This window comes from Scylla paramamosain, chromosome 13 (genome assembly GCF_035594125.1).
Source record: "Scylla paramamosain isolate STU-SP2022 chromosome 13, ASM3559412v1, whole genome shotgun sequence".
Taxonomy (NCBI): domain Eukaryota; kingdom Metazoa; phylum Arthropoda; class Malacostraca; order Decapoda; family Portunidae; genus Scylla; species Scylla paramamosain.
In genome coordinates, this window is record NC_087163.1 from 27,062,523 (window position 1) to 27,089,584 (window position 27,062).

Here is a 27,062-nt window from a genome sequence, read left to right on the forward strand (position 1 = left end):
CATAAAAATAATGCACTTTTCTTTCTCTTTCCACAAGTTACCTCCAACAGATTATTAAAGGTAGGTGGAAAATTTATTTAGAGCATGATGAACCCAGCCGTTAGCAGGAAGGCGGCACAACAACGTCAGCGGCGCACCTACAGAGTGAGAAGAGATATTTTCGCTGAGTACGACGATGCTGAGTTACTGAAAAGATTCAGATTGGACCGTGCTGGTATTGTTGCAGTGACTGATATAGTGAGAGACAAGCTGCAAAGTAAAACTGAAAGAAATAGAGCCTTGACCCCTGAGATGGTGGCCATCACATTACGATATTTAGCCACAGGAAAAATGCAACAGTGCAGTTGTGATGATTTTGGAACAACGCAGCCCACTATCAGCCGTGCAATATCACAGACAATTGATGCACTGGCTGACCCAGAAGTAATCTGCCAGTTCGTGGCTTTCCCTCACACCCAGCGTGAAGTGCAGCAAAAACAGGCAGAGTTCATGCAAGTAACTCAGTTTCCCGGTGTTGTGGGAGTGATTGATGGCACTCATATAAGAATTGTGTCTCCTCATGTCGATGAACATGTATATGTGAACAGGAAACGCTATCACAGCATAAATGTGCAAGTAGTATTTGATGCTCACTATAAGATTCTTGACATTGTGGCAAGGTGGCCTGGCTCAGTCAACGATGCAAGAATACTAGATAAGTCAGCACTCAAACTGATGTTTGAGGAACAACATGTACCTGCAGGATGCTACCTTCCCGGGGACAGTGGCTATCCCTGTAAGCAGTGGCTCCTCACTCCTTACCTTCGCCCTCAAACTGTTGCACAAGCTAATTATAACAGGTGGGTTTATTTGTAAATAGTGTTCTGTTAGGTTTAGATATGCTTTGAACGAATCTAGTAGCTTTCTCCCCAGGGCCGCCCTCCCGCGTGTGCCCGCAGCCCCTACAAGAACCGGTCCCTGCCCCCCTTTGGGCACGCTCTCCTCCCAAGGCTAAGTCCCCGGGGCGTGGCCGCCCAAACTAACCCCCCTCCTCCCAACAGTTCCAGTACCTTACGATGCAGCCGAGGGGACTGACGCCACCACCACCACTGCCACCACCGCCACAACAAGGGTTATTCGAGTGGGGAACATGCTTCAGGTGTTGCCCCAAGATGCCTCAGCCCCGCAGCCCCACTTCCCCATGATAGTGCAGGCAGGGAATGTCATACAGGTGAGAGAGAGAGAGAGAGAGAGAGAGAGAGAGAGAGAGAGAGAGAGAGAGAGAGAGAGAGAAAGTTTTTTACATACAGAAAGGAGAGACAGAGATAGAAAATCAATCTTACTACTACTACTACTACTACTACTACTACTACTACTACTACTTCTGAGCACCTCCTTCCTCTCAGGTTGTTCCAGCTGACAACACGCAGGTATTAGGGGCAGAAGTCGTTGGAGTTGGTCGGGTCATGCAAGTGGTCGGAGTCCCAGGCTTTCCCCCGACCCCAGCCCCAGACCCCTGCCCCAGCCACCCCTCTCCCTGTGACCCCTGCCCAGTCATCCCTCACCCCCTCCTGCCCCCCTGCGGTGCTGCCAGCGGGGGTGATGGGAGGTGGAGGTGGGCCACACACACCTGGGTTAGCTGTGGCTTGGCTTATCTCCCTCCTCAGCAGGTGAGAGAGAGAGAGAGTGTATATACATCTGTTGTTATTGTATTTATTTGTCTATATTTTCCTTACAGAGTGATTGATTGATTAAATGATATATATTGGTGTTAATATATACAGACAGACTGGTATATAGACATTCTGATATGTGATGGCCAGTCCATGGAGCACAAGGTCTTTGTGGACTAATGAATATTTTACACTAAGGTTTAAGACCAGTGTTTTATTCAGCTATCATGAAAAAAAAAAGAAAAAGACAGTACATAATTATTTAGTAAGTAATTCATAACTTTAACCCAATCAAATTATAGATACATGCAAAAAAGAATTATATCAATAACAAAAGTAAATAATAATAATAATAATAATAATAACTATTACAAATTACAAACAATTACATATGTTTATAATAGTAGAGCTGATTACAATTTGAAAACTAATAAATACAATGAATAATTACTTGTTAAGTGTTGTTTTATCAGTAATTTAAAGGAATGTAATGGTTTGTTTTTAACTGTGTCCGAGAGCCGTGTCCAGTGCTTGGTTCCTCGTGAGACGACACTCTGTTGGGCACGGGAGGTTCAGCAGAAGGGTGTCCTCAAGTTACCTGTCTGTCTTAACTGAATATCATGAGCCCGTGTCTCTTGTGTTTGTATTAAGAGCTTTGTATACAAACGCCAAGGTCTGGAATACAGTAATGTCTCCAGTTTCTAGGAGTTTAAGATCCACTGCTATGTTCGGACTTGTTACTGTTTGTCTTATTCCACATTAGCTTTTTTGGGGCAAGAAATAATTTATGAGTGTAGGTTGCACTAGGAGAAAGAGAGAGAGAGAGAGAGAGAGAGAGAGAGAGAATGTTTTAGATATTATTATTATTATTATTATTATTATTATTATTATTATTATTATTATTATTATTATTATTATTATTACTGCTACATATTTCTCTCTCTCTCTCTCTCTCTCTCTCTCTCTCTCTCTCTCTCTCTCTCTCTCTCTCTCTCTCTCTCTCTCTCTCTCTCTCTCTCTCTCTCTCTCTCTCTCTCTCTCTCTCTCTTACAATAATAGTTTTACCCTTCTCTCTCATCCTCTCTCCCACTTCCACTCACTCACTCTCTCCCTCCTTTTGCAGCAAATCCCGAGGATCAACGAGGACATGGTGGACCCAGAGATTGCAGCAGCAGCGAGAGAGAGAGAGAGAAGCAAGAGAGGAGGGAGAGGAAGGAGAGGAGGAGGAGAGAGAGGGAGGCCAGGAGGGAGGCACGTCAGAGAGAGAGGGAGAGGAAGAGGTTGATTCTGTTACAACAACAACTGCAACAACAACAACAGTTAGTCAGTGAGGAGGGGGAGGGGCCGTCCTCTGATGCTGAGGATGAGGTATTGTTCAGGGTAAGTAGTAGTAGTAGTAGTAGTAATGCATCATTTTTAAACTTTCCGAGATAATCTTATTTCAACAGGTAGAGATGAAAAAGTCCTCTAACTGACAAAAAAAAAACATTATCTATTTATTTTGTTATGTAGGCCAGCCAGCCGTGGGGGGGGACAAAACTTCAATAAAAGAGACTCTCTGAGGTGTGGCTCCCCAAAATAGAATTGCAAATGGTAGCCAGAATTTACATGAATACTGGAGGGTGCTGTCAGGCAAAACCAGCTCCCCATCTGTGCCTATGCAGTGTCTGGCCAGCCACTAGTGTGTTTTGGGGGCTCAGACCAGCAGATTCCCACTGTTTATTCACTGTTTGTGTTGATGCAGTGTCTGGGCAGCCACTTGTGTGTTTTGGGGGCTCAGACCAGCAGATTCCCACTGTTTATTCACTGTTTGTGTTGATCTAGTGTTTGGCCAGCCACTTGTGTGTATATAGGGGACTCAGACCAGCAGATTCCCACTGTTTATCCACTGTTTGTGTTGATGCAGTGTTTGGCCAGCCACTTGTGTGTTTTGGGGGCTCAGACCAGCAGATTCCTACTATTTATCCACTGTTTGTGTTGATCTAGTGTTTGGCCAGCCACTTGTGTTTATGTAGGGGACTCAGACCAGCAGATTCCCACTGTTTATCCACTGTTTGTGTTGATGCAGTGTTTGGCCAGCCACTTGTGTGTTTTGGGGGCTCAGACCAGCAGATTCCCACTGTTTATTCACTGTTTGTGTTGATCTAGTGTTTGGCCACCCACTTGTGTGTTTTGGGGGCTCAGACCAGCAGATTCCCACTGTTTATTCACTGTTTGTGTTGATCTAGTGTTTGGCCAGCCACTTGTGTGTATGTAGGGGACTCAGACCAGCAGATTCCCACTGTTTATCCACTGTTTGTGTTGATGCAGTGTTTGGCCAGCCACTTGTGTGTATGTAGGGGACTCAGACCAGCAGATTCCCACTGTTTATCCACTGTTTGTGTTGATGCAGTGTTTGGCCAGCCACTTGTGTGTATGTAGGGGACTCAGACCAGCAGATTCCCACTGTTTATTCACTGTTTGTGTTGATGCAGTGTTTGGCCAGCCACTTGTGTGTATGTAGGGGACTCAGACCAGCAGATTCCCACTGTTTATCCACTGTTTGTGTTGATGCAGTGTTTGGCCAACCACTTGTGTGTTTTGGGGGCTCAGACCAGCAGATTCCTACTATTTATCACTGTTTGTGTTGATCTAGTGTTTGGCCAGCCACTTGTGTTTATGTAGGGGACTCAGACCAGCAGATTCCCACTCTTTATCCACTGTTTGTGTTGATCTAGTGTTTGGCCAGCCACTTGTGTGTTTTGGGGGCTCAGACCAGCAGATTCCCACTGTTTATTCACTGTGTGTTGATCTAGTGTTTGGCCAGCCACTAGTGTGTTTTGGGGGCTTAGACCAGCAGATTCTCACTGTTTATTCACTGTTTGTGTTGATGCAGTGTTTGGCCAGCCACTTGTGTGTATGTAGGGGACTCAGACCAAAAGATTCCCACTGTTTATCCACTGTTTGTGTTGATGCAGTGTTTGGCCAGCCACTTGTGTGTATGTAGGGGACTCAGACCAGCAGATTCCCACTGTTTATTCACTGTTTGTGTTGATGCAGTATTTGGCCAGCCACTTGTGTGTATGTAGCGGACTCAGACCAGCAGATTCCCACTGTTTATCCACTGTTTGTGTTAATGCAGTGTTTGGCCAGCCACTTGTGTGTTTTGGGGGCTCAGACCAGCAGATTCCTACTATTTATCCACTGTTTGTGTTGATCTAGTGTTTGGCCAGCCACTTGTGTTTATGTAGGGGACTCAGACCAGCAGATTCCCACTGTTTATCCACTTTTTGTGTTGATCTAGTGTTTGGCCAGCCATTTGTGTGTTTTGGGGGCTCAGACCAGCAGATTCCCACTGTTTATTCACTGTTTGTGTTGATCTAGTGTTTGGCCAGCCACTAGTGTGTTTTGGGGGCTCAGACCAGCAGATTCTCACTGTTTATTCACTGTTTGTGTTGATCTAGTGTTTGGCCAGCCACTTGTGTGTATGTAGGGGACTCAGACCAGCAGATTCCCACTGTTTATTCACTGTTTGTGTTGATGCAGTATTTGGCCAGCCACTTGTGTGTATGTAGCGGACTCAGACCAGCAGATTCCCACTGTTTATCCACTGTTTGTGTTGATGCAGTGTTTGGCCAGCCACTTGTGTGTTTTGGGGGCTCAGACCAGCAGATTCCTACTATTTATCCACTGTTTGTGTTGATCTAGTGTTTGGCCAGCCACTTGTGTTTATGTAGGGGACTCAGACCAGCAGATTCCCACTGTTTATCCACTGTTTGTGTTGATGCAGTGTTTGGCCAACCACTTGTGTGTTTTGGGGGCTCAGACCAGCAGATTCCTACTATTTATCACTGTTTGTGTTGATCTAGTGTTTGGCCAGCCACTTGTGTTTATGTAGGGGACTCAGACCAGCAGATTCCCACTGTTTATCCACTGTTTGTGTTGATGTAGTGTTTGGCCAGCCACTTGTGTGTTTTGGGGGCTCAGACCAGCAGATTCCCACTGTTTATTCACTGTTTGTGTTGATCTAGTGTTTGGCCAGCCACTAGTGTGTTTTGGGGGCTCAGACCAGCAGATTCTCACTGTTTATTCACTGTTTGTGTTGATCTAGTGTTTGGCCAGCCACTTGTGTGTATGTAGGGGACTCAGACCAGCAGATTCCCACTGTTTATTCACTGTTTGTGTTGATCTAGTGTTTGGCCAGCCACTTGTGTGTATGTAGGGGACTCAGACCAGCAGATTCCCACTGTTTATCCATTGTTTGTGTTGATGCAGTGTTTGGCCAGCCACTTGTGTGTATGTAGGGGACTCAGACCAGCAGATTCCCACTGTTTATCCACTGTTTGTGTTGATCAAGTGTTTGGCCAGCAACTTGTGTGTATGTAGGGGACTCAGACCAGCAGATTCCCACTGTTTATTCACTGTTTGTGTTGATGCAGTGTTTGGCCAGCCACTTGTGTGTATGTAGGGGACTCTGACCAGCAGATTCCCACTGTTTATCCACTGTTTGTGTTGATGCAGTGTTTGGCCAACCACTTGTGTGTTTTGGGGGCTCAGACCAGCAGATTCCTACTATTTATAACTGTTTGTGTTGATCTAGTGTTTGGCCAGCCACTTGTGTTTATGTAGGGGACTCAGACCAGCAGATTTCCACTGTTTATCCACTGTTTGTGTTGATCTAGTGTTTGGCCACCCACTTGTGTGTTTTGGGGGCTCAGACCAGCAGATTCCCACTGTTTATTCACTGTTTGTGTTGATCTAGTGTTTGGCCAGCCACTAGTGTGTTTTGGGGGCTCAGACCAGCAGATTCTCACTGTTTATTCACTGTTTGTGTTGATGCAGTGTTTGGCCAGCCACTTGTGTGTATGTAGGGGACTCAGACCAGCAGATTCCCACTGTTTATCCATTGTTTGTGTTGATGCAGTGTTTAGCCAGCCACTTGTGTGTATGTAGGGGACTCAGACCAGCAGATTCCCACTGTTTATCCACTGTTTGTGTTGATGCAGTGTTTGGCCAGCCACTTGTGTGTATGTAGGGGACTCAGACCAGCAGATTCCCACTGTTTATTCACTGTTTGTGTTGATGCAGTATTTGGCCAGCCACTTGTGTGTATGTAGCGGACTCAGACCAGCAGATTCCCACTGTTTATCCACTTTGTGTTGATGCAGTGATTGGCCAGCCACTTGTGTGTTTTGGGGGCTCAGACCAGCAGATTCCTACTATTTATCCACTGTTTGTGTTGATCTAGTGTTTGGCCAGCCACTTGTGTGTTTTGGGGGCTCAGACCAGCAGATTCCCACTGTTTATTCACTGTTTGTGTTGATCTAGTGTTTGGCCAGCCACTAGTGTGTTTTGGGGGCTCAGACCAGCAGATTCTCACTGTTTATTCACTGTTTGTGTTGATCTAGTGTTTGGCCAGCCACTTGTGTGTATGTAGGGGACTCAGACCAGCAGATTCCCACTGTTTATTCACTGTTTGTGTTGATGCAGTATTTGGCCAGCCACTTGTGTGTATGTAGCGGACTCAGACCAGCAGATTCCCACTGTTTATCCACTGTTTGTGTTGATGCAGTGTTTGGCCAGCCACTTGTGTGTTTTGGGGGCTCAGACCAGCAGATTCCTACTATTTATCCACTGTTTGTGTTGATCTAGTGTTTGGCCAGCCACTTGTGTTTATGTAGGGGACTCAGACCAGCAGATTCCCACTGTTTATCCACTGTTTGTGTTGATGTAGTGTTTGGCCAGCCACTTGTGTGTTTTGGGGGCTCAGACCAGCAGATTCCCACTGTTTATTCACTGTTTGTGTTGATCTAGTGTTTGGCCAGCCACTAGTGTGTTTTGGGGGCTCAGACCAGCAGATTCTCACTGTTTATTCACTGTTTGTGTTGATCTAGTGTTTGGCCAGCCACTTGTGTGTATGTAGGGGACTCAGACCAGCAGATTCCCACTGTTTATCCACTGTTTGTGTTGATCAAGTGTTTGGCCAGCAACTTGTGTGTATGTAGGGGACTCAGACCAGCAGATTCCCACTGTTTATCCACTGTTTGTGTTGATGCAGTGTTTGGCCAACCATTTGTGTGTTTTGGGGGCTCAGACCAGCAGATTCCTACTATTTATGACTGTTTGTGTTGATCTAGTGTTTGGCCAGCCACTTGTGTTTATGTAGGGGACTCAGACCAGCAGATTTCCACTGTTTATCCACTGTTTGTGTTGATCTAGTGTTTGGCCACCCACTTGTGTGTTTTGGGGGCTCAGACCAGCAGATTCCCACTGTTTATTCACTGTTTGTGTTGATCTAGTGTTTGGCCAGCCACTAGTGTGTTTTGGGGGCTCAGACCAGCAGATTCTCACTGTTTATTCACTGTTTGTGTTGATGCAGTGTTTGGCCAGCCACTTGTGTGTATGTAGGGGACTCAGACCAGCAGATTCCCACTGTTTATCCATTGTTTGTGTTGATGCAGTGTTTAGCCAGCCACTTGTGTGTATGTAGGGGACTCAGACCAGCAGATTCCCACTGTTTATCCACTGTTTGTGTTGATGCAGTGTTTGGCCAGCCACTTGTGTGTATGTAGGGGACTCAGACCAGCAGATTCCCACTGTTTATTCACTGTTTGTGTTGATGCAGTATTTGGCCAGCCACTTGTGTGTATGTAGCGGACTCAGACCAGCAGATTCCCACTGTTTATCCACTTTGTGTTGATGCAGTGTTTGGCCAGCCACTTGTGTGTTTTGGGGGCTCAGACCAGCAGATTCCTACTATTTATCCACTGTTTGTGTTGATCTAGTGTTTGGCCAGCCACTTGTGTTTATGTAGGGGACTCAGACCAGCAGATTCCCACTGTTTATCCACTGTTTGTGTTGATCTAGTGTTTGGCCAGCCATTTGTGTGTTTTGGGGGCTCAGACCAGCAGATTCCCACTGTTTATTCACTGTTTGTGTTGATCTAGTGTTTGGCCAGCCACTAGTGTGTTTTGGGGGCTCAGACCAGCAGATTCTCACTGTTTATTCACTGTTTGTGTTGATCTAGTGTTTGGCCAGCCACTTGTGTGTATGTAGGGGACTCAGACCAGCAGATTCCCACTGTTTATTCACTGTTTGTGTTGATGCAGTATTTGGCCAGCCACTTGTGTGTATGTAGCGGACTCAGACCAGCAGATTCCCACTGTTTATCCACTGTTTGTGTTGATGCAGTGTTTGGCCAGCCACTTGTGTGTTTTGGGGGCTCAGACCAGCAGATTCCTACTATTTATCCACTGTTTGTGTTGATCTAGTGTTTGGCCAGCCACTTGTGCTTATGTAGGGGACTCAGACCAGCAGATTCCCACTGTTTATCCACTGTTTGTGTTGATGTAGTGTTTGGCCAGCCACTTGTGTGTTTTGGGGGCTCAGACCAGCAGATTCCCACTGTTTATTCACTGTTTGTGTTGATCTAGTGTTTGGCCAGCCACTAGTGTGTTTTGGGGGCTCAGACCAGCAGATTCTCACTGTTTATTCACTGTTTGTGTTGATCTAGTGTTTGGCCAGCCACTTGTGTGTATGTAGGGGACTCAGACCAGCAGATTCCCACTGTTTATCCACTGTTTGTGTTGATCAAGTGTTTGGCCAGCAACTTGTGTGTATGTAGGGGACTCAGACCAGCAGATTCCCACTGTTTATTCACTGTTTGTGTTGATGCAGTGTTTGGCCAGCCACTTGTGTGTATGTAGGGGACTCAGACCAGCAGATTCCCACTGTTTATCCACTGTTTGTGTTGATGCAGTATTTGGCCAGCCACTTGTGTGTATGTAGCGGACTCAGACCAGCAGATTCCCACTGTTTATCCACTTTGTGTTGATGCAGTGATTGGCCAGCCACTTGTGTGTTTTGGGGGCTCAGACCAGCAGATTCCTACTATTTATCCACTGTTTGTGTTGATCTAGTGTTTGGCCAGCCACTTGTGTTTATGTAGGGGACTCAGACCAGCAGATTCCCACTGTTTATCCACTGTTTGTGTTGATCTAGTGTTTGGCCAGCCATTTGTGTGTTTTGGGGGCTCAGACCAGCAGATTCCCACTGTTTATTCACTGTTTGTGTTGATCTAGTGTTTGGCCAGCCACTAGTGTGTTTTGGGGGCTCAGACCAGCAGATTCTCACTGTTTATTCACTGTTTGTGTTGATCTAGTGTTTGGCCAGCCACTTGTGTGTATGTAGGGGACTCAGACCAGCAGATTCCCACTGTTTATTCACTGTTTGTGTTGATGCAGTATTTGGCCAGCCACTTGTGTGTATGTAGCGGACTCAGACCAGCAGATTCCCACTGTTTATCCACTGTTTGTGTTGATGCAGTGTTTGGCCAGCCACTTGTGTGTTTTGGGGGCTCAGACCAGCAGATTCCTACTATTTATCCACTGTTTGTGTTGATCTAGTGTTTGGCCAGCCACTTGTGCTTATGTAGGGGACTCAGACCAGCAGATTCCCACTGTTTATCCACTGTTTGTGTTGATGTAGTGTTTGGCCAGCCACTTGTGTGTTTTGGGGGCTCAGACCAGCAGATTCCCACTGTTTATTCACTGTTTGTGTTGATCTAGTGTTTGGCCAGCCACTAGTGTGTTTTGGGGGCTCAGACCAGCAGATTCTCACTGTTTATTCACTGTTTGTGTTGATCTAGTGTTTGGCCAGCCACTTGTGTGTATGTAGGGGACTCAGACCAGCAGATTCCCACTGTTTATTCACTGTTTGTGTTGATGCAGTATTTGGCCAGCCACTTGTGTGTATGTAGCGGACTCAGACCAGCAGATTCCCACTGTTTATCCACTGTTTGTGTTGATGCAGTGTTTGGCCAGCCACTTGTGTGTATGTAGGGGACTCAGACCAGCAGATTCGCACTGTTTATCCACTGTATGTGTTGATGCAGTGTTTGGCCAGCCACTTGTGTGTATGTAGGGGACTCAGACCAGCAGATTCCTACTATTTATCCACTGTTTGTGTTGATGCAGTGTTTGGCCAGCCACTTGTGTGTATGTAGGGGACTCAGACCAGCAGATTCCCACTGTTTATCCACTGTTTGTGTTGATGCAGTGTTTGGCCAACCACTTGTGTGTTTTGGGGGCTCAGACCAGCAGATTCCTACTATTTATCCACTGTTTGTGTTGATCTAGTGTTTGGCCAGCCACTTGTGTTTATGTAGGGGACTCAGACCAGCAGATTCCCACTGTTTATCCACTGTTTGTGTTGATCTAGTGTTTGGCCAGCCACTTGTGTGTTTTGGGGGCTCAGACCAGCAGATTCCCACTGTTTATTCACTGTTTGTGTTGATCTAGTGTTTGGCCAGCCACTAGTGTGTTTTGGGGGCTCAGTCCAGCAGATTCTCACTGTTTATTTACTGTTTGTGTTGATGCAGTGTTTGGCCAGCCACTTGTGTGTATGTAGGGGACTCAGACCAGCAGATTCCCACTGTTTATCCATTGTTTGTGTTGATGCAGTGTTTGGCCAGCCACTTGTGTGTATGTAGGGGACTGAGACAAGTTTATTTAATGTTCAGTGACCCGTTTGCAGGCACAGGGGTGTTGACGAGCTGGGTGTGCAGGAGACAGACAGTTACAAAGGTTTACAGTTCAAATGCTACATGTATCTTCAAAATACAGATAATAAGTAGATAAATATTGAAATTAATATAAAATACCATTCTTTATTTAACACTTAACCAAACTTAACCAACATACACACACACGCTAACTCAGACAGTTCCCTAACTACCTTACCATCCCGCAGGAGGCCATGTCGGAGGTGCCGGTGGTGGGGTCGCCAGTTCCGGAGTACGAGGTGGAGGAGGAAAAGGAAGAGGAGGACGAGGAGGAGGCACGGATAAGGAAGAAGAAAAGATTATTAGCTGTAGCCCTCCCTCCAGCTGATAAGGGGATATTAAGGAGCCCTTCCTACAGGTGTGTCTGTCTACCTGTGTGTCTCTTTCTATCTCTCCTTTTCATTTTTCCAGTTTCCCATTATTTTCTCCACCCTCTCACTGTCTTTTCTCAGCCTCTCACAACCTGTCACACCCTCTCCCAGCTATTCACAGCCACTCACAGCCTCTCTCTCTCACTCTATCTCATTCCCAGTGTATCCAGACCATTCCAGACTTACCCCAAACTGTCCCCAAGACTTCCAGTCCATCCCAACTTCTCACAGCCTCTTCCAGCCTTTCACAGCCTCTCTCTCTCTCTCTCTCTCTCTCTCTCTCTCTCTCTCTCTCTCTCTCTCTCTCTCTCTCTCTCTCTCTCTCTCTCTCTCTCTCTCTCTCTCTCTCTCTCTCTCTCTCTCTCTCTCTCTCTCTCTCTCTCTCTCTCTCTCTCTCTCTCTCTCTCTCTCTCTCTCTCTCTCTCTCTCTCTCTCTCTCTCTCTCTCTCATTCCCAATGTATCCAGACCATCCCAGACTCACCCCAAACCATCTCCAAGACTCCCCTTCTCTCTTCCTCTCCTCTCCCTCTCTCTCCCTCCCCTCTCTCACTCTCCTAACTCTCCCCAGGAGAGGCCCCAGTGGTGAGCAGATGGTGATGCTGGAGATGATACTGGCATATTGAGTATTATAATTAGCCATAAACACTTGCTTGCTTACTTTCATGTCTACACAGGTTCGTTCGATGCAAGGAGTTGGCACAGGAGGCGTCCGAGGCTGTGTAGAGCGGCCGTCTGAACCTGGTGCCACAGCTTACTATGTTCAACAGGTGCGTGTGTGTGTGTGTGTGTGTGTGTGTGTGTGTGTGTGTGTGTGTGTGTGTGTGTTTTGTGTGGTCATTTCACTATCTATCTATCTGTTTAGTTTGTCTCCATCTGTCTGTCTTTCTGTCATTGGTCTGTCTGTCTGTCTGTGTATTGCAATGATTTTTCAGTTATGTATTTTATTTTTTATTCTTGTGTACTTGTGTCTGTCTGTATGTATGTATGTATCAGTCAGTGAGTCAGTCAGTCAGTCACTCAGTTAGTCAGTTAGTCAGTCATTCAGTCAGTCAGTTAGTCAGTCATTCAGTCAGTTAGTGAGTTAGTCAGTTAGTCAGTCTGTCAGTCACTCACACAGTGTTAATCCTCCTCTTCCTCCTCCTCCTCCTCCTCCTCCTCCTCCTCCTCCTCCTCCTCCTCCTCCTCCTCCTCCTCCTCCTCCTCCTCCTCCTCCTCCTCCTCCTCCTCCTCCTCCTCCTCCTCCTCCTCCTCCTCCTCCTCCTCCTCCTCCTGTTCCCCACCACCCCTGCCGAGAGGTGAGTGTATGTACGTGTGTGTGTGTGTGTGTGTGTGTGTGTGTGTAGTAATAATAGTAATGCTATGTACATATATAAATACTGTTAATATTATTGATAAAAAATATTGATGATGATGATGATGATGATTCAGTGGTGATTATGAAAATGTGCATTACAATATAGGGTAGATATTATTGTTATTACCTGTGTGTGTGTGTGTGTGTGTGTGTGTGTGTGTGTGTGTGTGTGTGTGTGTGTGTGTGTGTGTGTGTGTGTGTATGTGTGTGTGTGAGGAATAATTGAATAATTGAATAATTGATGCTCTCTCCTTTGCTATTCATTATATACATGGACAGATGCCTGAAGGAAGTGTGTGTAAGGGAGGATAAAGAGATCATGCTGGCCTATGCAGACGATGTCGCTGTCGTGACAGGAAGCCAACAAGATCTTCAAGAGGCCATGACAAGATGGAATGATGTTTTAAATAGGGAAGGAATGAGAATGAACAAACAAAAAACTTATTTACTAGTGGACAAGCAACAAGTGATGGTGTGGCTCTGAGCCACTGTAGTAGGGATGTTATGGTTTAAGTGTAGGAAGTTGCAAATGCTCACCTAACAATTGCACCTTAGTAGAAAAACACAAACAGGAAGTTTATGCAAGTTTTTATCCTTATATAAAATGTTGTATTGCATCAAACCTCCATACATTACTGTCTCTATCCAGTATGAGACCGGTGTTCAGGAAGCACAAGCATGTGCTGAATAACAAGAAGCCGGCATTGGTGAAGGTGACAACATTTCATCTATTTATACATACTTTTTATTATTAAAGCTTATCTTATAATTATTTCTGAAGAGATTGACTAATTTTTGTAGTATTTATGACTTAGAACTATGATAAAGCTATGAATTGATATAATTCCTGATTTGTTTTATCTTTTCATTATCCTTCCTTTGTTAATTGAGCATTTTATATTACTTAGCTTAAAAATGCAAGAACGGTTCAGAAGTATTCAACCTTGGGCTAAGGGCCAAAATTATGGTATCATTCAAAATGTCCTTCAAAGAAAGCCCTCTGTAATCCAACACACTTAGCCCATTAATCCTTCCATTTTTCATCAATTTGTTCAACATTCATATTTTTCCCTTATAGGGTTGAACAATTTTCATGGGTTCAGAGCAAAAGGCTTCCTCATTCCTCCCCAAGGTATTCTCGGATGGTAAGCAGGTTTGACTCTGGAGCAAACCTGACCAAGGGCTACTGCCCAAGGCTACAGAGGTTCCTCTCCCTGAGGCTGAATGCACAATGTGAGATGGTTCTGTTATGTGGATGAATGTCATGGTGGATAGCAATGCCACCACATTCCTACAATCATCCATCACTCCACTGCTCAAATGCTTCTGCAACCAATGATAGGTATGCTGCCACATTCTGCATGGTCTCCTTGGCTCTCAGATAAGGATACTGTCAACAGGTTTGGGATTGCCAAAAAATCATAAGGAGCTATGTCTGAAAAGTCCAGAGAGAGAGAGAGAGAGAAAGGATGAAGCAAAGGAAGAGTCAAGAGGGAGGAAGAGAGAGTAGGACAAGAAAAAACAGAACAAATAAATCCCCTACACGTCTTGTCTCCATTCACACAAGCCATGAAAAGCTTGTCCATCCCTGAGTGCTCAGAAGCGATGTTCCACTGATGATGTGGAAACTTGAGACACCCAATCATTTAATGGGGCTTTAGTAGGTTTTGTCACCAGTCTTCTGTGTGTCACTGACTACATTTTGAAATTTTTATCTGTTCTATTTAATTTTGTGTGTATGTACACAATGTTTATGGTCAATAAACTATTTTATAAAACTATTTATCTGTGTGAGTAAGATAAAAGCAGTTATTGTTATTATTATTATTATTATTATTATTATTATTATTCATTATTATTATTATTATTACACATTTTCCTCCTTGTATTTAAATATTATTATTATTATTATTATTATTATTATTATTATTATTATTATTATTATTATTATTATTATCATGAATTGTTCTTGTTTATAAATAAAATACTGTAACTGATTATTATTTTTTTTATCATTCATTTAGACTCTCTCTCTCTCTCTCTCTCTCTCTCTCTCTCTCTCTCTCTCTCTCTCTCTCTCTCTCTCTCTCTCTATCGAATAAAATGACTGGTGAGGAACTCTAATAATTAAAGTGCTAAAAAAATCCATTAAACTACGAGAAATAAGACAAATAATTAATGACACACCTAATAACATAAACAAGGAGTAATAAACAAAACTTAAGCCAGAAAACACGAAAAGATAAAAACCTTATCATATCAAGAAATACGAAGTTAAAAAAAAAAATCATGAATATCAAATAAATAACTCACATATAATCAATAAACACGTAAGGAACAGTAAATAAACAATTAAGCCATTCATTGCAAGGGCCACAGTCAGAAAGTGAAAAAAAAAAAAAAAATGCTTAGTTAAATACCGAGGCTAAATAAAATAAGGAATTAGACAAATGACAAATAATTAATAAATACATAAGGAATAATGAATAAACAAAAATTAAGCCAGGAAGACTATTATAATTATTGCAAGGAGACGATATGTATGTATGTATTGTATGTAATTCGAGGTTAAAATGGCTCAAATCTGACCCAACAGCAGGCCATAAGTGAAGGTGTTCCTCAAGGAGGGCAGGGGAGGGGGGGGGGGGGGGGAGCAATGAATAGGGGAGGGGCTATAAACTATTGGGGGGGATATTAATTAATGACGCATCCAGTTTAGCGTGTGTGTATATTTCGCGTTGTGATAATTTAAAGGTTTTCTCGCGTTTTTATCTTTATTTATTGATTTTATTTATTTATTTATTTTATTTTTTTTGGGCAGGTGTTATATTTGTTTGAGTGTTTTTAAGTAACTGTGGCTCATTGCATCAAAACTCCATTCATTACCTTCGTGGGAAGGTTCAATTGGGCAAGGTTTTTATTTCGCATTTTTGGGGTTTTGTAGTAAATTATGCATTTTCTCATATTTTTCTTTGCTGGTATTGTCCCTTCCACGCCATATATGACTGGAAAGTTGGGGGGCGCCTTCCCCCCCCCCCCATCCCCTCCACTGCTACGTTTTTTTTTTCTTAATCAGTCAGTCAACCAATCAATCAATCCCTTCATGAATCATTACCCCATTTTCCAGGTGTCACCCCCACCCAGTAGATCTCTCATTCTGTCATGTATGAACAAGTGCTAAGGGCAAGCCTAGAACAAGTACAAAAGGGCAAGCCAGCCTGTCTCTTTTAATATTCTTGCCTGAAAAATAACATTTACAAAATGAGGGTCTAATTAATCATCCATTAAATAATCCATTTTTATTGCTTTCTCATTCTTCTTGCTCTGTGTATTGTTAAATTGGATTGGTTTATATCATTGTCCCCTTCCTGTGTTTTAGTGTGCCATTACCTGTCCTCTCTTCCAGCTGATATTTAGTTTGTACTAAAATAGACTGGCATAACCTTTTTTTACAATTTATACACAAATAACAACATAAACCAATAATGCATTGATATTATGCATGATAGGAGTGGACATTTCCACTCTACATCATTAATGAATGCATGATGAGACGCACACTATTACAAAGCTAATGAGTTCAATACAAACACTCAATAACAATTTCAATATCTTTATTAAAAATAGCAATCTTTATAAAATCATGAAACCAACATCAAATGCACAATAATGCAAACACTTTTTACACACACACTCTTTAATGATATTTCCTAATATACAGTATAATTCCAAACAGAGAGGAGAGAGAGAGAGGAGAGAGAGAGAGAGAGAGAGAGAGAGAGAGAGAGAGAGAGAGAGAGGAGAGAGAGAGGAGAGAGAGAGAGAGAGAGAGAGAGAGAGAGAGAGAGAGAGGAGAGAGAGAGAGAGAGAGAGAGAGAGAGAGAGAGAGAGAGAGAGAGGAGAGGAGAGAGAGAGAGAGAGGAGAGAGAGAGAGAGAGGAGAGAGAGAGAGAGAGAGAGAGAGAGTGATGAACTACCTGGGGTCATAAATGCAAAGTACAGGTATCAGTCAGGCAAAGCATAGTGCTTGCCTGTCTCATATGGAATGTAAAAACATGGCTTCATATCATTCCAGACCTGGGATTATGGCCAAAAGTTACCAAGCAGTGCTGAGCAAAATCCAGTAGAGTAATATTCAGTATCATTGAATTACTGACAAAGTAAAGATCAATATGTGCAATGATACTCACTACCTAGGAGCATTTCAGGTTACTACCAAGAGTCTGACCATGCTGGCAGGGATGGTTAGGCTACAACACATTACATACTTCTCCATTCAAATCAGTCAGCTGATTAAATGGTGAGTTAAACCATTTTGATCATCTAAATCATATTAAGGCATTGGATGAGACCTGGACAGCTTGGGTCAACACCATACATAGGTACTCCACTACTCTGTGGGAGACACTTGATTGTGGCAAGAGTCATCACAATACCAAACACCATCCTTGACAAAGCACAGCATTGGCCCACTCATCCACAGGAACCCAGCCATCTCTAAGGAGCAAATTAATGCTGCCCAGTGTCACTCCTCATCACTTTTAGGGAATAAGAAGTAGATCCCACCCTAGCACCATCTTTACATAGAATATAATACAGAGGATAGAGAAGGAATACAAACAGGGCACATGGTATGGTATAGAACACCAACCCTCACTTGTTGGAAAACCCCAGCCACTCAGTAGGAGACTGAGTGGCTGGAATACGAGTACATGGAATACAAAGTGCATGGAATACAGTAGTATTCCCATGCAGTTTTTAATACATATAATATATTATAGTGAAAGGAACATATTTATATAACATATATATAAGGACGCTGCTTATCTTCTCGAGCTGCTGAAGGTCATGATCTGCTTCCTTTTCCCTGCACCAGCTTTGATATCAAATCCTGCAGGAAACAACTGTGTTAATTCACATTTTGAATTAAATCTAATAGATGAAATTTCCACTTACAAACACCTTATGTGTCTCTGGTGACTCATGGAGGACAGATACATCACCTGAGAGTAAATGGTCAGTGAAGAAGTTGACCCTTGATCCTGGCTAATCACATTAAGTACATTAAACACTCCTGTTAACTAATAAATGAGGGATAGATTTCTCTGGAAGGTTACATTACACTACTTCCCTGGCATTTGAAAACATTTTGCTCTACATGAACTCATATGGAAGCTTTACTGCAACATTAAATCTCAGCTAGATGCCAGATGGTGTAGCCTCCATCACAGAGCAAGGTAATGATATGAAGGCTTAGTACTTTGGTCAACACCTGAATAAGAACCGTTTGAGATGCAGCAGAGATCACTAACCTGCCAGCAATTGAATAAGAAGTGTGTGAGATGCAAGCAGAGATCACTAACCTGCAAGCAATTGAATAAGAAGTGTGTGAGATGCAGCAGAAATCACTAATCTGCCACCTCCTTCATGATGCAAGTTAACCTGCTCTCCAGGACCCTGTGAGCCTCCTGCAGTTGTTGCAGCTTCTGTTAAAGCTCAGTTCCTCCCAATCCTGTTGTTTCTCCTGATAAAACAAATAAGTTTGTTTCTCTCAACTTTTCTTTATTACAGCCTCAATAAACAAATCCAATAACAATGCTTTTATTTTGTTATTAATTCAAAAAATTGAGCAACAGTGAGGAAAAATTATTTGCTTTATTATTAGAGAATATAAACTTTCTTACCTTTTGGTTCAGTTATGACATCTTCAGACAACTTTTCATGAGCAAGAGATTCTCCCAGCAGTTTGTTATACTTATCCCTCTCACAGTCTAGCTGAACCTGAAGACTGCTGCACTCACTCTCCAACCTGCTAACCTCAGATGTCAGTGTAGCCACTTGACCCAGCAATTTCCCCTTGGTATCTGTACCTGGAGGTGAAAAATCGATGCAACAGAGGGCCAGCCAAGAATGGACCAATGGAAGTAATTAGACGTAATGTAAAAAGTGGGTATAAGACTAAGGGAAATAGAAGGAGCAATGGAGAGAGGGTTAGATGCACCAGAAATGTCTGTGGAGCCAGGAAAAATTTAAACTTGTAACAGAGATAACTAAGAGCAACTGTGAATGAATAAATGTGATGTGGCCTCCACCCATGACTGGGAAAATGCAAAAGCAGCACCCTCAGACACCAGGACCATGATGACTGGCAGCTCCCAAAATTAGCTGCTGGCTTTTGTACTCCTAGTCACCACAGGAGGCTCATCCACAGCTAATCCTATCAGCTGATCATCTTGGGTGAAGTAATTGTTTATCAGTCTGGCTGTTGAGTCCTGATGCAGAGATGTGTGTGTGTGTGTGTGTGTGTGTGTGTGTGTGTGTGTGTGTGTGTGTGTGTGTGTGTGTGTGTGTGTGTGTGTGTGTGTGTGTGTGTGTGTGTGTGTGTGTGTGTGTGTGTGTGTGTGTGTGTGTGTGTGCACTTTGGAAATCCTCCCTCCAAGGAGAATGTCAGTTTGATATACAAATATATATTCATGTGGATGGTAGCTCACATTTAGCTTCTGAGTTCTCACATGAAGACGTGCCATCCTTGTCTTTTTCCTCTGAGGGAGTGACTTTATACTCTGTGATAAGTGCATGCAGCTCACTATTCTGTCTTGTGATGTTTTTGATTTCTATCTGTGAAAGACACAAGAAGGCAGTAAGTTAACTTGTTTAACATGCCACATCATTTTATATATATTATGCCAAGTTTAAACAGGAAAGCCTCACCAGAAGCATCAACTAAAGACCAAAGTGATTAACAAATCTTTCACTTTACCACCCTTAATGACAAAAGCTGCTGATGTAGCATCCCATCCATATCCTGCATTTTTACACCTTCATGATTCCAACACTGCATCATTTGTTCATGTCTTAAAGACACGGTCATGACAGAGTAGTCCTCACACTCCTGTCAGTGCTCTTCTGCATACACTTGAGCCTTGCACACTCCAAGCATTCCTTCCACTCATCCTTCCACATCTAAAGCACCATAGTACTCTCCACCCATTTTTAAGGAAACTGTCTCCATGCATAAACAAACACACAACCTCACGTACTCCATGTATTGTTTTCAGTAATGATTAATCTTACAAAGTAAACCAAACTAATATACAAAGACACTTGTGGTACCTTTGAAAGTTTGAGCTTATCTTCTAGTTGTTTAATCAGCTCTGTCAACGTGATATTTTCTTGAGCAAGGTGGTCGTGGCTCAGGCCATTCTCTTCAAAGTGGCTGTGGTTGTGGACCGTCACCAGCTGACCACTAAGGGACTCTGTCTTCTCCCACAACACAGTGATCTCGCGCTCTTTCTGCAACGCCTTTTGCCTGGTGAACAGCGTGGCAAGTGCACATACATTAGAACAGTATGTGACCAATGACGTCTCCATTCTACATTGCCATGACAAGAATACAGGGCTTTACTGAACATAAACCAAGGACGCCTCCATTCTACATTGCCATGACAAGAATACGGGGCTTTACTGAACATAAACCAAGGACGCCTCCATTCTACATTGCCTTCCTTCTTATCTTTCTCCTTTCCTTCTCCATCTTCCTCCTCCTCCTCCTCCTCCTCCTCCTCTCCTTCCTCTTTCTTTCCACCTTCCTCCTCCTCTTGTGACTCTTCACTCTCTTCCTCCTCGTCCTCCTCCTCCCCTGTGCTTCCCTCCTCTGAAAGAAAAGACTTGTTTAAAAAGCAAGCAAATATAGTAGTAATAGTAAAAAAAAAAGTCAAGTAAATGAAAGTTTATACACATATGAAATTAGTGAAAATTTGACACCAAACATTCTCTATCTGTAACATTACATCAGAATGACGAGAACACAAGATATGAAAAGTGAAAGGGAATGATGTATATAACAAAGAAAAACACTGTATAATGACATATGACAGGAAAATAATCTTGTATACTTGAGTCCCTTAAATACTTGCTTCCTTGTATATTAACTCCCAAAATGCTCATTCCTTGTACTCTCATTTTCAAAACACCTCTTCCTTATATATTGTCACTCAAACACTCCTTTCTTGTACACTTATTCCCAAATCATTCCTGTCTTCCTGTATTCTCATTCTCCAAACACTCCTGCCTCTGCACACCCAGTTCCTCAAAACATTTCTTCATTGTTTACTCATTCCCCAAACACACCAACTTTCTTGTATACTTAGCTCTCAAAAGATGCATTTTTAAACATCCATAACTCCTTTTATTTTCATTCCCCAAACACTCCTGGCTGTGCACACTCCAGCACGTTAACACCACACACACATTCACACTCTTAATATCATCTGTCAGCCCCTAGTGGAAAGGGACAATCTTGTGGCCCACCATACTACACCTCAGGAGGTCAGACACAGCATTCAGTTAACAAAAAATCACATTAACACCCACTCCCCACAGAACATAGTAACACAAAATCAGATTAACACTCACCCCAACGTCACATTCACAAGACAAGTTCTCATCCCACAGCCGTAAACTGTTTGCGGCCACCTACGAGGACCTTGCCAAGAAGATGCTTGCCTACACAACCCCAACGGACACAGCTCTGTACCGGCGCATCCCGGCTAACACGACAGGCCTCGCCAGCATCCTCTTCTTCATCGAGCGACTCCAGAGGTGCTACATACCCACGGGGGAGAAGCCTGTTAGCATGGGAGTTGCTGCTGGCTGGTACATGTTGTCAGCTCTCCTACAACAAGGTGAGGACCTGTTGAGGTGTAAGACTGGTCAGTTCAAGTGTTGGAGCATTTAGTGTTTGGTAAGACGGCTGGTACATGTTGCCAGCCCTCCTACAGCAGGGTGAGGACCTGTTGGGGTATGAGACTAAGTTGAATGCAAGGGTAGTGGTGTTTAATGTTTGATAAGATGGGAATACAGAAAGACAGTTATTAAAGGATAGATTTAAAACTGGGAAACTTTACATGATACCTGGTGTATTTTCATAATTGAGCTGATATTAACTTGAATTAGTTCTGGCATGAGCAATATAAGCAAGTGGTGTTAATATGACTGATATGGATATCAAGTAATGTATTTAATTTTATCAGTAGTTCTCTTCATATGATGATATCAACAGTTTTCTTAGTAAGATATGAGATATAAATCTTTTAGAAATGATGAGAAAAACTCTTAAATTGCATTTTCATCTCTGAAACATTTTAAAATGGTCTTTTCTACATTTTTAAATTTAAAAAGATGTGTTACTTTCAAAGATTTTAAATTGCCTTTGCATCATCCTCCATGTCTTAAAATTGCCTTTTCATGGCATCTTTCCCTCCTCCTCTTCCTCCTGCAGGCTCCAACACCTACCCAATCAGCACTGCAGCACGGGTAATCTACTGGGTTGGCTACAGTGTGTCCCTCATTGTGTACACATCATACTCTGCCACACTGGTCTCACATCTTGCTGTGGAGCAGCCTGCACCTCTGCCATTCAGCAACCTGCGGGACCTGTCTAGGCAGTCAGGCTGGGATGCTGGATGCAACAACAATGACCTCTTCCAAGTGACAGCCTCGGTGGGTCCTTGGCTTCTTGCTGTGTGAACTGATATACCATCCAGTGGTTGAGAGTTGAGGAGAGAGAGAGAGAGAGAGAGAGAGAGAGAGAGAGAGAGAGAGAGAGAGAGAGAGAGAGAGAGAGAGAGAGAGAGAGAGAGAGAGAGAGAGAGAGAGAGAGAGAGAGAGAGAGAGAGAGAGAGAGAGAGAGAGAGAGAGAGAGAGAGAGAGAGAGAGAGAGAGAGAGAGAGAGAGAGAGAGAGAGAGAGAGAGAGAGAGAGAGAGAGAGAGAGAGAGAGAGAGAGAGAGAGAGAGAGAGAGAGAGAGAGAGAGAGAGAGAGAGAATTTTGTTCAGTGCCAGATTTAGGAGTCCACAAAAAGACCAGCTGCCCAGGAGCCTCCACAATCTGGGGTCTCCACAATCTGAGGAGTCTCCCACATAAATATTCTGTAAGTGAAAGAAACTTAAATTAATCAAACACTAGTTTTCTATGAACTAAATATTTTTTTTATTACTATCAAAATAACCACTTGTTTCATTTACACTAAATAAATATGTTCCTTTCACTATAATATATTATATGTATTAAAAACTGCATGGAATACAGATACAAAAATATTAATATAAATATTTCAGGTAGATGGCCTCCACACTCAGGCTGCTCACAGGCCTCCACAGACACAAATCCAGCCCTTGATTTGTAAATTAATTATTTTATTTAATTATTTATTTTTCCTTTGTAAGAGGAGCACTGCCTTAGGGAGGGAGAGAGAGAAAGAGAATAATAATAAAAAAAAAAAAAAAAAAACGATGCCATTTCTTTAAGAAATGGCATCTGTAATAATAATCTGTTATATGCCATAATAAATTATGGCATATAACATAAAATGTTATATGCCATTTGATAACAGTTTTCTATAGATCTAAGTGTAACTCAGTAAGTTTGTAACACAATCTCCCTTTCCTAAATCCAAATTGCTTTATTATCACTGGGAGAGGCTGGGATGGACTGGGAGAGGCTGGAATGCACTGAGAGAGGCTGGGATGGACTGGGAGAAGCTAGGATGCACTGGGAGAGGCTGGGATGGACTGGGAGAGGCTGGAATGCACTGGGAGAGGCTGAAATGCACTGGGAGAGGCTGGGATGGACTGGGAGAGGCTGGGATGGACTGGGAGAGGCTGGGATGGACTGGGAGAGTCTAGGATGCACTGGGAGAGGCTGGGATGGACTGGGAGAGGCTGGGATGGACTGGGAGAGGCTGGAATGCACTGAGAGAGGCTGGGATGGACTGGGAGAGGCTGGGATGGACTGGGAGAGGCTGGAATGCACTGAGAGAGGCTGGGATGGACTGGGAGAGGCTAGGATACACTGGGAGAGGCTGGGATGAAAAGGCTGGGGCTGGGGCTGAGGCTGGGGGAAAAGGTCAAGAATGTTGGGTGTATCTCCAAGACAGTCAGGAATACGAGTAGGGTGTTGCACCAATTGCTCTAGGTCATGGAGGATAGCAAAGTTGTAGGCTAGTTCACCAGGATGGTCAGTGAAGGGAGAGGAAAGCCAAAGCTGGTGGTGAACATTGAAGTCTCCAAGAATGGAGATCTCTGCAAAAGGGAAGAGGGTCAGAATGTGCTCCACTTTGGAAGTTAAGTAGTTAAAGAATTTCTTATAATCAGAGGAGTTAGGTGAGAGGTATACAGCACAGATAAATTTAGTATGAGAGTGACTCTGTAGTCGTAGCCAGATGGTGGAAAACTCAGAAGATTCAAGAGCGTGGGCACGAGAGCAGGTTAAATCATTGTGCACATAAATGCAGCATCCAGCTTTGGACTGAAAATGAGGATAGAGAAAGTAAGAGGGAACAGAAAAGGAGCTACTGTCAGTTGCCTCAGACACCTGAGTTTCAGTGAGGAAAAGAAGATGAGGTTTAGAAGAGGAGAGGTGGTGTTCTACAGATTGAAAATTAGATCTTTGACTGCGAATGTTGCAGAAGTTAATGAAGAAAAAGTTGAGGGGGTGTCAAGACACTTAGGGTCTTTGACAGAAAGGCAGTCTGACCTGGGGACATTTATGGTCCCCTCCCCAGATGGGGACTACGAGGCTGGTGTAGGAGTCGCCACGATGATTTTAAAATTTTTGAGTGAAGGGTGTGTGTGTTATTAGGTGCTTGTAGTTTTGTGTGGAGGAAGAGAGTTGTCTTTAGAGGGCAGGCTATGACTGCCCCCTTGTGTTGTGAGACACAAAGGGAAACGTTCAGCGAGGTCACAGCTGGGTTTAATGATAAGTTCACAGCACCCCCTGAACAGTGCTTTAGACCTCACTGGTAGTAATTATCATTTAGGCAGATGTCTACTGCCTCCTCATATATATATATATATATATATATATATATATATATACCCAGCCAACATTGGATAATGGGAGGCATGTGGGTGTTTTGTGGGCTACTTTATGGGTCCCATGTGGGCTACCCACATTACTGTAAAACACAGGTTGTTCTTGGAGATTTAAACTTTTTGTATTTATAAATATTGATTCACATGACAGTAAAGATTCATTTTACTAACATGCCAGTTTCTCTTAAACCAAGCAATTTACGTGTAATCTTATCTTACAAATGGCTTGAGGCATTCTCTAACCCTCTTGGAAAGTCGACAGATATAAGTAATACTGCTAATTTTCATTGAAATATTAAAAGAAAATTAAATAAATAAATAAATAAATAAATAAAATAAATAAATAAATAAATAAATAAAAATCTTTTGGTTCAGTGATGTTCCTCATTTTTTGTCCAAGGTTCTAACCATACCTAAACTAACTTAACCACACCAAAACTAACCTAACCATACCTGCTGTAACCTAACCATACCTAAACTAACTTGACCACACCAAAACTAACCTAACCATACCTGCTGTAATCTAACCATACCTAAACTAACTTAACCACATCCAAACCTAACCACACCCAAACTAACCTAACTGTACTTGGTGTAATCTAACCATACCCAAAACTAACCTAACTACACCCAACCATATCAAACCTAACCTAACCATACCTAAACTCAAGGCAAGGTATGGCGTGTCTAGCCAGTGGTAGCCATAATTATTTCCTATTTTCATCAATAAGAAAAGGCATTGAATTCAATTTAAAAAAACGTTTCAATTATTGTTAAAGGTTTGTAGAAAAGAATATATCAAGAGCTAGTGTTATTTCATAAGATAGGTAATGAAATACTGGCACATTAATAAAAGTGATATCAAGCCTCAATATACTGACATACGGTAATAACAGTGTAGTACCATCACAATCACCAGCACCACCACCTTACCATTTATATCACTAGACAACCACCTCTACACCGTACGTAATGTACTTTCCACATATAATGCATACCTTTGGGCAAATTGGTGTCAGCGGAGCATTGAATGAATGCCTCTTGGCACTTGCTGGGAGACTGGATGCCTTGGTAATCTGCAGGGATCACCACTTTTTAACACAGGCTAACTTCTTACTTTACACGTTATGGAAGGCATCAAGTATGGCTTCAAGCATTTTAAAGTATTCACAACATTGTCGAGTGCAATTTAAGATACCTTACTTCTGAACTGGTGTGAACCGCCAACGTACTGTTTACAGCACCCGCTGGGTTAAAACGTATGTTCACTTTTTAAATCTCTGGATTAAAGTATATTGCATTTTCAAGTTCAAAAATTAAAAATATTATTGCATAAAAATAATGCACTTTTTTTCTCTTTCCACAAGTTACCTCCAACAGATTATTAAAGGTAGGTGGAAAATTTATTTAGAGCATGATGAACCCAGCCGTTAGCAGGAAGGCGGCACAACAACGTCAGCGGCGCACCTACAGAGTGAGAAGAGATATTTTCGCTGAGTACGACGATGCTGAGTTACTGAAAAGATTCAGATTGGACCGTGCTGGTATTGTTGCAGTGACTGATATAGTGAGAGACAAGCTGCAAAGTAAAACTGAAAGAAATAGAGCCTTGACCCCTGAGATGGTGGCCATCACATTACGATATTTAGCCACAGGAAAAATGCAACAGTGCAGTTGTGATGATTTTGGAACAACGCAGCCCACTATCAGCCGTGCAATATCACAGACAATTGATGCACTGGCTGACCCAGAAGTAATCTGCCAGTTCGTGGCTTTCCCTCACACCCAGCGTGAAGTGCAGCAAAAACAGGCAGAGTTCATGCAAGTAACTCAGTTTCCCGGTGTTGTGGGAGTGATTGATGGCACTCATATAAGAATTGTGTCTCCTCATGTCGATGAACATGTATATGTGAACAGGAAACGCTATCACAGCATAAATGTGCAAGTAGTATTTGATGCTCACTATAAGATTCTTGACATTGTGGCAAGGTGGCCTGGCTCAGTCAACGATGCAAGAATACTAGATAAGTCAGCACTCAAACTGATGTTTGAGGAACAACATGTACCTGCAGGATGCTACCTTCCCGGGGACAGTGGCTATCCCTGTAAGCAGTGGCTCCTCACTCCTTACCTTCGCCCTCAAACTGTTGCACAAGCTAATTATAACAGGTGGGTTTATTTGTAAATAGTGTTCTGTTAGGTTTAGATATGCTTTGAACGAATCTAGTAGCTTTCTCCCCAGGGCCGCCCTCCCGCGTGTGCCCGCAGCCCC

The 27,062-nt window shown here is 43.0% G+C and overlaps 4 protein-coding genes and 1 long non-coding RNA gene across 5 annotated transcripts in view; 3 read left to right on the forward strand and 2 right to left on the reverse strand.

Annotated features, from left to right (window-relative positions):
- The first annotated feature begins 75 nt into the window (after window positions 1-75).
- Window positions 76-13,774, forward strand: LOC135106636 (uncharacterized). Its single transcript, XR_010271394.1, has 7 exons — window positions 76-839; window positions 1,041-1,210; window positions 1,386-1,649; window positions 2,776-3,032; window positions 11,382-11,551; window positions 12,240-12,332; window positions 13,199-13,774. It is a non-coding gene; the product is annotated as an uncharacterized LOC135106636 (long non-coding RNA).
- Window positions 13,775-18,286: 4,512 nt separating this feature from the next.
- LOC135106641 (uncharacterized) lies at window positions 18,287-21,473 on the reverse strand. The gene is made up of 5 exons (XM_064015939.1): window positions 21,334-21,473; window positions 20,032-20,572; window positions 19,410-19,536; window positions 18,603-18,788; window positions 18,287-18,442 (listed from the first exon to the last, which is right to left on the reverse strand). Exons 2-5 carry the CDS (start codon window positions 20,287-20,289, stop codon window positions 18,408-18,410), a joined length of 606 nt encoding a protein of 201 aa, XP_063872009.1. The 5' UTR covers window positions 20,290-20,572; window positions 21,334-21,473; the 3' UTR covers window positions 18,287-18,407.
- On the forward strand, window positions 21,416-22,608 carry LOC135106642 (glutamate receptor 4-like). The gene is made up of 2 exons (XM_064015940.1): window positions 21,416-21,602; window positions 22,199-22,608. Exons 1-2 carry the CDS (start codon window positions 21,416-21,418, stop codon window positions 22,444-22,446), a joined length of 435 nt encoding a protein of 144 aa, XP_063872010.1. The 3' UTR covers window positions 22,447-22,608.
- A 271-nt stretch (window positions 22,609-22,879) lies between these two features.
- On the reverse strand, window positions 22,880-26,422 carry LOC135106229 (protein piccolo-like). The gene is made up of 4 exons (XM_064015000.1): window positions 26,262-26,422; window positions 25,994-26,037; window positions 25,789-25,866; window positions 22,880-23,998 (listed from the first exon to the last, which is right to left on the reverse strand). Exons 1-4 carry the CDS (start codon window positions 26,420-26,422, stop codon window positions 23,364-23,366), a joined length of 918 nt encoding a protein of 305 aa, XP_063871070.1. The 3' UTR covers window positions 22,880-23,363.
- A 28-nt stretch (window positions 26,423-26,450) lies between these two features.
- Window positions 26,451-27,062, forward strand: part of LOC135106230 (putative nuclease HARBI1) — a 663-nt gene continuing 51 nt past the window's right edge. Inside the window, exons 1-2 of the mRNA XM_064015001.1 lie at window positions 26,451-26,959; window positions 27,059-27,062. The exon at window positions 27,059-27,062 is cut by the window's right edge and continues 51 nt beyond it. Coding sequence (XP_063871071.1) covers window positions 26,451-26,959; window positions 27,059-27,062 — 513 coding nt within the window. The remainder of the gene's footprint in view (window positions 26,960-27,058) is intronic.

Excerpts from the sequence above, each read along its gene's own strand:
- LOC135106641 (XM_064015939.1), bottom strand. The coding sequence starts at position 20,289 with ATGGAGACGTCATTGGTCACATACTGTTCTAATGTATGTGCACTTGCC. Across the intron at positions 19,537-20,031 it reads ATAAGCTCAAACTTTCAAAG|ATAGAAATCAAAAACATCAC; the intron begins GTACCACAAGTG and ends TGTCTTTCACAG. Across the intron at positions 18,443-18,602 it reads TGTCATAACTGAACCAAAAG|GAGAAACAACAGGATTGGGA; the intron begins GTAAGAAAGTTT and ends TTGTTTTATCAG.
- LOC135106642 (XM_064015940.1), top strand. The coding sequence starts at position 21,416 with ATGCTTGCCTACACAACCCCAACGGACACAGCTCTGTACCGGCGCATC. Across the intron at positions 21,603-22,198 it reads GTCAGCTCTCCTACAACAAG|GCTCCAACACCTACCCAATC; the intron begins GTGAGGACCTGT and ends TTCCTCCTGCAG.
- LOC135106229 (XM_064015000.1), bottom strand. The coding sequence starts at position 26,422 with ATGGCCACCATCTCAGGGGTCAAGGCTCTATTTCTTTCAGTTTTACTT. Across the intron at positions 25,867-25,993 it reads CGGTTCACACCAGTTCAGAA|ATTACCAAGGCATCCAGTCT; the intron begins GTAAGGTATCTT and ends TGATCCCTGCAG. Across the intron at positions 23,999-25,788 it reads TGACACCAATTTGCCCAAAG|AGATCTCCATTCTTGGAGAC; the intron begins GTATGCATTATA and ends TCCCTTTTGCAG.